Source organism: Embiotoca jacksoni, unplaced genomic scaffold (assembly GCF_022577435.1).
Source record: "Embiotoca jacksoni isolate LCO1_2020_lvr unplaced genomic scaffold, fEmbJac1.0.p SCAF_14, whole genome shotgun sequence".
Classification (NCBI taxonomy): Eukaryota; Metazoa; Chordata; class Actinopteri; family Embiotocidae; genus Embiotoca; species Embiotoca jacksoni.
In genome coordinates this window covers 8,396,690-8,406,713 of record NW_027185274.1, presented here as the reverse complement: position 1 = coordinate 8,406,713, position 10,024 = coordinate 8,396,690, and the positions used below count along the sequence as shown (strand labels likewise).

Genomic DNA, 10,024 nt, shown 5'->3' with positions numbered 1-10,024 from the left:
TTAGGTTGAAGTGTGGGGGACAAAGTGGGGAATTAAATTCTCAGTGGAGGAAACTAAATGAATGCTCTTTACCAGGTAGAAACTTAGAGGGGTTACTAACTCTGAATTGTAAGGAGAGAGGTGAAGGTTTTCGTTTTCTGGGAGTACACTTTGATTAAACATTAACGTGGACGGAGCATATTAAAAGTGTAAGAAAGTGATAAATGTCATGAGTGGTCTCACGGGAATGGAATGAAATGATACAGCTTCAGTAAAATACATACACGCTTGATTGTGGGAGTGCAGCGTATGAGGAAAAAAAAAAATCAGTTTTGGCTGGACAGGAGATGTAACGGCAAGAGATTGGGGAGTGCATGGGAAGGACTTTTACCCAACTTTGGTAGACACTCCAGAGGTTGACCTTAAGTTATTATAAATCAAGGCAGGAGATAAAAGCGTGTATCTGGTGAGTGGAAACTAGGTGTAACGACTACGTCCAGATCTTCACAGGTGGCTCTAAGGACCCCGTGTCAGGACTCACAGGTGCTGCAACTGTAGTTCCCCATCGAGTTGGCCGGACGCAGGTCATGTAACTTTGAGTGTCGCCCGCTGAGCTATTCACAATATCCATGGCTCTACAATGGGTTGAGCAAAAAAAAACCAAATTAGCCCGAGTTTTCTTGTCCGCAGCGACTCTGTCTCGAGGTTGGCCAGCGGCTGCCAGGGTTTGATCCACAAAATAATATCAGGGACAACGAGACCAGGCTCGTAAAAGTCATATTAATCTGGGTTCCGGAACCAGCAGGTGGCAGTAATGCACAACAGCGTTGGGACGCGAAGCTGCCTTTAAAGCCCGCAGAAGAAGAAGCGGAGCAGAGAAGCTGTGGAGCAGTCGGTCCGCAGAAGGAGGAGGAAGCTGTCGAGGAAGCGCCGCAGCGTGTTCGTCTCATTCTGGCGCTGCGTACATCCAACCACAAGTTTTATCCGCTAATCACAAGAACATCGATTTTTAACTTATATATACGTATAACGGCACACAATGGCCACTGGTAAGTCCGCGTATCCTCTTTGAGCGTCTCTCTCCCGTTTGCTTTTTTTTTTTTTTCTTTTCTTCTTCTTCTTCCTGTAAATAAGTAAAAGTGGGTTGAGTAGCATTAGCTGCTCCGTTAGCCGCCGAGCCGCGAGGTCAGCCCGGGAGGCTCCGTCTACTTCATGGAGCACGTCTCGTCTTTTCACCCCCGACCGAGCTGTTCTCCAGCGGGTGTTTTTAAAGTACTCGTTTTTTGTTTTTTTTTAGTGCGGCGTTTACTCCCGTGTCCGGTCTTTTTTTTTGTTTTTTAATTGTAAAACGTCGGCGTCGGCGTCGGGAGGTTGTACGCCGGCCGAGCAGGGCCTCTCCGCCGCCGAGCCGAGGTTGTCTTGTCCGCTAACGTGAACGCGTCTTTTGTTTACGCTGCCGCTGGTTTGTTTTCTCACAGCGGCGGCGAACCGGTGTGTTTTTAACAATTCAGACGGATTCGCATTATTCACGGTGTTTCATTGGGGAAAAAATAAAAGAAGAACTCAGCCGGCACCGGGACGTATTTATAAACCTGTTTTTCGTTTTCAACATTTAGTCTGAGCCTGCGCTGAAATTGACCGCCATTTTTATTGGCTCGGCCTCGCGCCGGGCCTCCTGCTCCTCCTTCATAAAAACCACTTCTGGCCTCCGGCTGCCTGCTTAGTCACCCTCTTCTCCTCTTCTCTCCTCGGCACACCGTTTAAAGTAAACGTCGTGGTCCTTCTGGACAGTTACGATGTCACTTTTAATCACGTTTATTTATTTTTTTTAATTTTTAATTTTTTTTTTGTTTGTTTCTGTTTCGTCAGATTCGGGGTATGGTGGCTCACAGAGGTGAGGATGATCAAGCTTTACGCTTAATTTACCACAGAAATACAGAGCATGTATGTACATATTGTTGTTTAACATATAATTGAGCCACGTTGCTCTTTTGTGTCCACAGCTATGGATCATATGGCGGTCAGCAGAGTGGACAGGTAGATTTATTATTTATTTATTTATTTTTTTACCCAAACTGCTGTCAGCTTATTGTATGCAGGCTGCATACAACAGCATGTGTTTATTTTTGGTATAATGATAACCTGTCTTAACTGATGTGTCTTGTTGGCAGGGTTATGGACAAGGAAATGGAAGCAGCTCTTACGGGGCACAGAGTTATGCCGGCTTTGAACAGCCAAGTGGGACACAAGGTACAGTTTGCAATATTATGAACTACCGTAAACTAATTATGCCCGCTGCTGCTGCTGCCTTTTTATCTGTCCGTTTATTTATTTATAACATTACTGCATTTTATTGCAGCCTATAGTTTTCCGTCCCCGTGTTTTTTTTTGTTTGTTATACTTTCTTTTCTTTTTTTTAATCTGTTTTTATCCAGTACGTTGTCCGTGGACGGTATGTGGCACCTGGTGTCGGATGGTAACCGAGATGAACAAGTGTTAGCGTTCCTGTGGAATTACAAAAATACAACTTTATCAAATTTAGAGTAAAAACTATCATCTATTTGTGCACAACGCACCAAGAAAAACAAAATATCATAAGAATGTACTTGGTCAACAAAAAACAAAACTTTTTTCCCCCGAATGTATTCACACTCCTGAACTACCAGAAGGCCGCTTTAGCTGCGCGTCGATAAATTGTCTCGACCTTTTACGTAGACTGATCTATATGAACTATTTTGAGCAAGTGTTGGTCGCTTGATCGGAGCACCCGTACGCGAAAAGTTGTTTTTACTGGTCTTAATTGAGGTACAGTGCATTGATGTCTCTTAAAAATCACTTAAATTACCACCTAAACTTAATATTGGTTCAATATAGCTTAACCTTGGTATTTATAGTGCGGCAGTTACTCGCATTCCCTGAATGTTTGTAGCGGTATTTGATCACCACATGAATAAATTGCACCCTCTTATGTGTGTGAGAGGAGATTTTAAGATGCTTTTCATTTTTATTTAAGCCGAGTAAAATAATTTACGATTTTTATTTTATTTTTGCGTCATACACAAACAGTGAATAAAACAACGGGTTATTTTGAACCAAATTAGAGGTTTCTCAATGTTCATTTTGTCTCATCTGTGTTTTGACAGAGGGTTATGGCCAATCTCAGCAACAGAGCTTTAGTAATTATGGACAGGACTCCTCCGGGTAAGCTTTAGCTAATATTGCAGTATTTGGGCTCCTGTTTTATGGATGCTCTTTACTATTTCAGCACGATTCTCTCAGACATCGTTTGGACGACAAATGGTCTTTTGTAACGTTAAGATTTTGTATGTTTTATACAAGTTAAAGTTCTTTTTTTATTAAACAATAAAGTACATCAGTTGCAATGCATGCTGTTACACATACTGAATCCAAATGTAAAATTGGATATATTTTTTTAACTGAAAACACTGGTCATATTCAAGCTAATGAATTTTTATAGTGTAGATGAATTAGAAAATGTTATTTTCTGCTCCACATTATTAATCACATGTCTTTACATGGAAACAACTGATGGATTCGGGTATTTGGTGTCTGTTGGGTTAACTGTAATGATTTTGCTAAAATCAAGGTATGGCGACAAGTCGTCTTCTTACGGCCAACAAGGGTCAGGCTCTTATGGCCAGCAGAGCTCTTATGGACAACCAGGTTCCTATGGTGGCCAGGGCCAAGGAGGAGACAGCTATGGGCAGCAAAGCTCCTATGGCGGACAGGGTGGTGGTGGTGGCGGCAGCGGAGGCGGCAGCGGAGGCGGCAGCGGAGGCTATGGTGGCCAGGGGCAAGGAGGTGGCGGCTATAGCCGATGGAGTGAGGGTATGAATAACTGAATCCAGGATCAGTATAGAGCTACACCTGTATCGTGTTAAGATTCCTCAGACGATGTGGAAGTTTGCTGTCTATTAAGTGAGATTGTAAATCTTTTCTGCACCAGGTGATGGTGGTAGTCAGGGTGGAAGGTTTGGGCGCGACCAGGGAGACCGTGCCGAAGGAGGGGGTTTCAGAGGCCGAGGCCGCGGTGGCTTTGATCGAGGCGGTTATGACCGCAGTGGTGGATATGACCGTGGTGGAAGAGGAGGACCTCCTGGTATGGGGTAAGTTGCACAGTGCCACTGCCCCCAAGGTACCCTCTGCACACAGAAATGAGAAATAACTTGTCACTAAACACATCATCAGTCATCAACCACAAACCATCCACATAGATGGATTTTCACCACTCATCTGCTTTGTGCTCCAGACCCCCAATTTTTTCAATACCAGATTCATCAAATATTGTCATGGACTTCATAGGTAATGTTCCCCAACCCTCAGCTTTGTGCTCCAGGTGCCTGAACCGTGTGAGATTGTTGGTTTTTGTTTTGTTTTTTCAAAACCTGATTCACATTAAGTTTTTACACAAGAGCCCTGCTGGTGTTAAATCTAATTTAATTGGTGGTTAGAAATGAGTTGACCCAATGATGATCCACCTGCTATCAATGGGGTTTTATGTGAAGGGATGGAGACGGACTACATCTGCCCACATCAGAGCTGTGAAGGCACCAGAGACCTGGTTGTGCAACTGAATTATCCCACACTTTGGGACAGGTTTTGTCCACTCTGAAACAACAGTTGACAGTTTTTTGTTTTTGTTTTTTTTTGTTTTTTTTTCCCTTTCAGCCAGAAAGGGGCACCTTGTGTCATTTTTAGAGGCTGTACAGTATCAAGAGGAACGTTAAATTATTTTTGAAACGTGAGTTTTAGTTAACAGATGTTTTTGTAAAGCGACAATTCTGCAGCACCTCATTAAGAGTGCTTTCTTCCACACAAAAAAATATCTTTCACCGTTGCCCTCTTGCAAAAGTTGTACTTCTCGGTTTTGAAGAGGTTCTAGTAAAGGTACCCACCTGCACATGTTCATGAGGAGAGAAAAACGATATTTAGTTTTGTTTTTTGGCGCTTGACTTGAGTAAGGTCTGAAAGGGCCACATGTTGGTCAATTCGATAAAATTGGGAAACCAACCATATCTTTTGTAGTGTATATTTCCTATAAGTTATTAATAATTTTTTTTTTAAACCTGTGAATGCCCTTTATTTAGAGGTTTCTGTCACCTTTTTGTAATTTGAACTTAATAGAGGACAAGTTTTTAATGTTTAATGCTTCCATACTTTTATCAAAGTTCAATCTAGCAGCCAAACTTGTTCAGTTGCCGGCGACTCACTTTTGGTATGTTGTTCTCTGAAGGCCACGTTATAGTTCTTGAACAATGGAAACTCCACTGAGATGATGCACTTAGACCTGGAGCCACATCTTCAGCTGCTTCACATTCAACAGGTTTCATTCAAGTGTTGTATATTTGACAATGGCGAACATGTATAATGTGTTAACATGGATCTACATTTTATACTACAGGTGTTCAGAGTGATTGAACTAAAACTTGGACCTCAGTTAAAGGATCTCATAAATGCACACAGTGGAAGATTGCTCATTGGTTGATACACCCCTTAACACCAATTTGGCTTCTCACGGGGGACAAAACCCCCAAAACAAATTCAGCTGGTTTTCCAGCTCTTGGTATCCAATCCGACCATGTAACAAGAAGAAAAAGGAAGAAAAAAAAAAAAGTACCAAATTCTTTGTAAATGGTGACCCAGTGACGCGATAACTGTCTTCACTCGTGTGCCAGATTTTTCTTTTAGTCAGAGCTGCGCAGTCGTCTGTTCATTGAGCTCTAATGTCAAAGACTAACGCAATCCTCGTGTGAGACATTTCCACCATAGTCGCACACCCTGGCAGGAGTGCATACTGATGGGGATGTAGGGGAGCTTTGAGCTCTCAGTTGGGACAAAGGAAAAGCCATCATATCTCCAATTTTTCCTCTGCAGAGGTGGTGACCGTGGTGGCTACAAAAATTACGGTGGTAAGTGACGAGCATCAGAACTGTGTCGGTTGGGGAGGAAAGAACTTGAGTTAGCAAAAAGAAAAGAGGGGGATTACAAAAAAAAAAAAAAAAAAAAAAAAAAAACAACTCGGTGAATGCCACCATTTCCATGTCCAGATCCCAAGGGACTCCACCTATTGCTATTTCTCATAAGTGACTTCAGATTTGGTAAAGAACATGGAGCTTGAGCTGTAAAATAATGGTATTGTTGCATGAAGACGAGGGCTGATTGTAAATGACAGAGGTGTTCCCAGGACGAAGAAGGAAAACTTTCTAAAACTGGAGACATTTTGGTGGTTTTCATTTCTGGTGTAAGCTCAAAAAAAAAAACAACCAAAGAACAATTCTGTTCCTGTTGCAAGGTGTTGGTATGTGATGCAACGGTATGAAAACACCCACCAGAGAGCTGTAAACATGGGCTTTGTTTAATTTGCTTTGTATCATTATGCATTGGTAGGGACGGAGTTAATAATTATATGTATGAAACTTTACAGACAGTCGTTCAACCTTTTGTTCAAGTTTTCTCCTCCATCCCTCTCCTCTGTTTTACAGGCTCTCGAGACTACGACTCTCAGGATGAACCAGGTGAGACCGTCTTTGAGCATCGCATGATTAAATGAGGATTTGTACTGATTAGTCAGTGCCAGCGGTCTCTGTTTCTATAAGCGTCCCCGGTGTCCCCTCTCACGGTTGATCTCTTCCACAGCTGGAGAGCAGGACAACTCCGACAACAACACCATTTTTGTGCAGGGGCTCGGAGAAGATGCCACAGTTCAGGAAGTTGGTGACTTCTTCAAACAAATTGGCATCATCAAGGTATTGATTTGATCCGATTGCCTTTTGTCGTCAGTTTCCGCTCATTTGGAGTGATTTAAAATGTTGCATTATGACACTGGTCATGTCGACGCATATTCTGCTTTCAGGTGAATAAGAAGACCGCCCAACCGATGATCAACATCTACTCTGACAAGGCCACCGGTCGACCAAAGGGAGAAGCTACAGTGTCATTTGATGACCCTCCCTCAGCCAAAGCTGCTATTGACTGGTTTGATGGTAATGGTGCTGCCACATCTCCTCTTTTGTTTTCTCCAGTAGGTCAGCATCATTCTCACCAACACGTTGCCTTTTTTTTTGTTGTTTTGTTTGTTTCAGGAAAGGAGTTCAATGGTAAACCCATCAAAGTATCATTTGCCACCCGGAGAGCAGAGTTTGCACAGAAAGGTGGGCGAGGCACGCGAGGAGGTGTGTAGCCATAAACCTTTCCTTGCGTGTTTGATGTTTTTGCCGGTGTTCTGATTATCATCATTTCTCTTTGGATGTTTGACAGGTTTCAGAGGTCGCGGCGGCGGCGGCGGCGGTGGCGGCGGCGGCGGAGGACCCAGCTTTGATATTAAGGGAGGAGACTGGCCTTGTCCCAACAGGTCAGGATTTCATACTTTTAATGGGATTTAAAAAAAAAGAAAATGGTGATTAATGTACAACAAAAGGGGCCAACTGGTTTGATTTGTGTGTATAAATTTCCATCTAATTTCTTTGTTCAGCTCTTGCGGCAACATGAATTTTGCACGGCGGCAGGAGTGTAACAAGTGTGGGGCACCCAAACCAGGAGATGCTGGATTTGGAGGTGGGGGTAAGTGACGTTAACCGGATCGTTTTACTGGAAAAATGTTGTTTTTAATCAGGAAAAAACACACCTTTTTTTTTTTTTTTTACCAAGAAATAAATTGTTGTGAAAAGGTTAGAGCAAGAAAACCTACTTGAAAGAAAAAATATTTGTAGCCAGCATAAAGACTTTTGTAAATACTTCAAAGTATTTGCAAAATATCACCAACACGTCTGTCCAGTATGTGTTTTTACTCTTCTTTTTTTTTTTTTTTTTTTTTTAGAAACTTTCTTCACTGACATGCACGTTGTCATTGTGTGTTTGCAGATCGCGGAGGCCGAGGTGGTTACGGCGGCGACCGAGGCGGCTTCAGAGGCCGTGGAGGTTTCCGCGGGGGCGACCGCGGAGGCGACCGCGGAGATCGTGGAGGCGACCGTGGAGGCTACGGAGGTGGCTACAAAATGGGAGGAAGGTGAGTTCAGGAGTTTTGTTTCTTCAATTTGACTTGCGAGCTGCCCTTCAAGATGAAGGCCGGTATTTTGGGGGTTCGGCTGAAGCCAGCGGATGAGCCGAGCAACACTTAATCCTCCGTGCAGTGATGGTTGTATACAAGTCCATTCAGCAACTTGTCAAGCAGGAACGGAGTTGAGAGACTTCACATGTAGATGTGCTGTGTTGTTGTAGTTTGACTGTGTGACCAGAAGAGGGCGACGCCTGCTTGAAGGGGAAAAAAAAAACAAATACTGTGTCCTAATTTCCTGCAGTACATTCAACTGCGTACAGAAGGTTGTACCTACCAAAACCTTTCTAATATGCTGTTTACCAGAAATCTGCATACCGTTTTGTACTCTGGATTTAAGTCGGTCTAAAAATCTTGAAGCATTGAGTTCAGTTTCCTCCCAGAAAGTCGTAGGATTTTAAAAGGACTACTTTAGAAAAGTTTAAAACTTGTTTACCAGATTCCTGTTCCCTATTTTAGTCTAATCTCCACCATAAAACATGTCGTATCCAGTTGCAGATCATTTTTAACCAGCCACTCCATTTTATGCAGCTTATGTCTCGGCCTTACGAATAATGTCATTAAGGTTTAAAAAGCGATTTAAGTTCCGTCTCGTAATAAAAAAAAAAAATGAACTTGCACCTTGAGGAAAATGTCACGGGAATAAATGTTTGATCTGTCGGCCATGAAATGGCCCCGCCGCCTGCCGAACTTAAACCTGAAACGTCAGATGGCGTTACACGGGACCATCCAAGACGTCATCCTGGGAAACCAGTTGAAATGGTTCACTTTCAAAAGATGCTTGGCAGGTGATTGGATGAAGCATCTGTCTTGAGTTAATTCTTGTTGTTTTCAAACAAGCGGTGGCTTCCAAACAGGCCTGTAGGTCCTCATTGGACACACATGGGTCCAATCCACCGCTGGTTCAGATACAAATGCAGAACTTAAAGCCTGACGAGATGGATTTTGCGATTCCTGTTATCTTGTCGTGCTCTCGTGAATCCGGCCGGAGTCGCGCGATGAAAAGTCTTTTTCCGCCATGTTGTAGATGTTTTCCTTTTGAGCATTGCTCGGTGGACGTTTTTATTTTTTTTATTTTGTTATTCTCATTTAAATAATACATTCTGTCACTTTTGCCGTGAAAACACTGTCACACTACCTCGAGCCTGGAGGTGCTTCTGGTGTCTGAATATTGGTGCTCCGCCCTTCGCTTTATTTACTGCTGCTGTCTGAAGGTGAAATTGGGGGAGGTGGGGGGGGGGGTTAATGGAAGTGTGCTTTATTGAGAGCACTTCAGGTTATCCATTTGGAGATTTACCACGCGGGCGCTGGGTTAATGTGAAGTTCGCACCATATCTCAAGCCTCGCCTTCATTTGTCAGATGATAACTGTTCAGTTCAATGACAAAGGTGGATGAAGGATAACCGACGTCTTTTGTCTTTTGTCCTTTGTCCTCAGAGGCGACCGTAGAGACGACAGAAGAGACCGGCCATACTAAACATTGAGCAGAAGAAATCCATTCCAGCCCTTGAGTTCGCTGTGGAGGGAGGATTTAGTTTGGGGAAACTAAAATCGGGGAGGGGGATAGATCAGACATTCTGATGTGTCTACAGTTTTTGTAGCCGATGCATCCCGAGTATTGCCTGTTCATCTGTGAGTGAGGGATGTGTCGAGCTGATGCGAAGGGACTTCGGGGCTGATTGGCACCGTTGGCATGTGCTCAAATGTTTTTTTTTTTTTTGTTTTGTTTTGGGTTTTTTTGTTCATTTCTTTGTACATCTTTTTAATTTTCTCCCAGATCTCTAGTTGCAGATGTTTTGTGAGGTAGACTTTGTTGTTTTGTATGAGCTGAATAAAATGTTTTACTTGGGTTCTCTTTTTTTTTTTTTTTTTCTTTTTTTTTTTTTTTTTCCAAAAACAATATTAAAACTGTGATCTTTTCTCTGTGCTTAGTGTGAGTTTATACACCCAAGCCTTTGTAACGCTGAATAA

General features: G+C 42.9%; 1 protein-coding gene across 3 annotated transcripts; it reads left to right on the top strand.

Annotated features, from left to right (window-relative positions):
• The first annotated feature begins 848 nt into the window (after nucleotides 1-848).
• Nucleotides 849-9,902, top strand: taf15 (TAF15 RNA polymerase II, TATA box binding protein (TBP)-associated factor). 3 transcript variants are annotated; one of them, XM_069147824.1, is made up of 16 exons: nucleotides 849-1,028; nucleotides 1,849-1,873; nucleotides 1,983-2,016; nucleotides 2,151-2,229; nucleotides 3,123-3,180; nucleotides 3,587-3,828; nucleotides 3,947-4,106; nucleotides 5,875-5,909; nucleotides 6,483-6,515; nucleotides 6,637-6,746; nucleotides 6,854-6,983; nucleotides 7,083-7,172; nucleotides 7,258-7,351; nucleotides 7,472-7,560; nucleotides 7,861-8,005; nucleotides 9,491-9,902. In XM_069147824.1, the coding sequence occupies exons 1-16, from the start codon at nucleotides 1,019-1,021 to the stop codon at nucleotides 9,528-9,530; spliced, it is 1,374 nt and encodes a 457-aa protein (XP_069003925.1). In that variant the 5' UTR covers nucleotides 849-1,018; the 3' UTR covers nucleotides 9,531-9,902. The 3 variants fall into 3 exon arrangements, with proteins under 3 accessions (XP_069003925.1, XP_069003926.1, XP_069003927.1); XM_069147825.1 differs by lacking the exon at nucleotides 5,875-5,909; XM_069147826.1 differs by lacking the exons at nucleotides 3,123-3,180; nucleotides 3,587-3,828 and having other exon boundaries at nucleotides 850-1,028.
• Nucleotides 9,903-10,024: the final 122 nt, after the last annotated feature.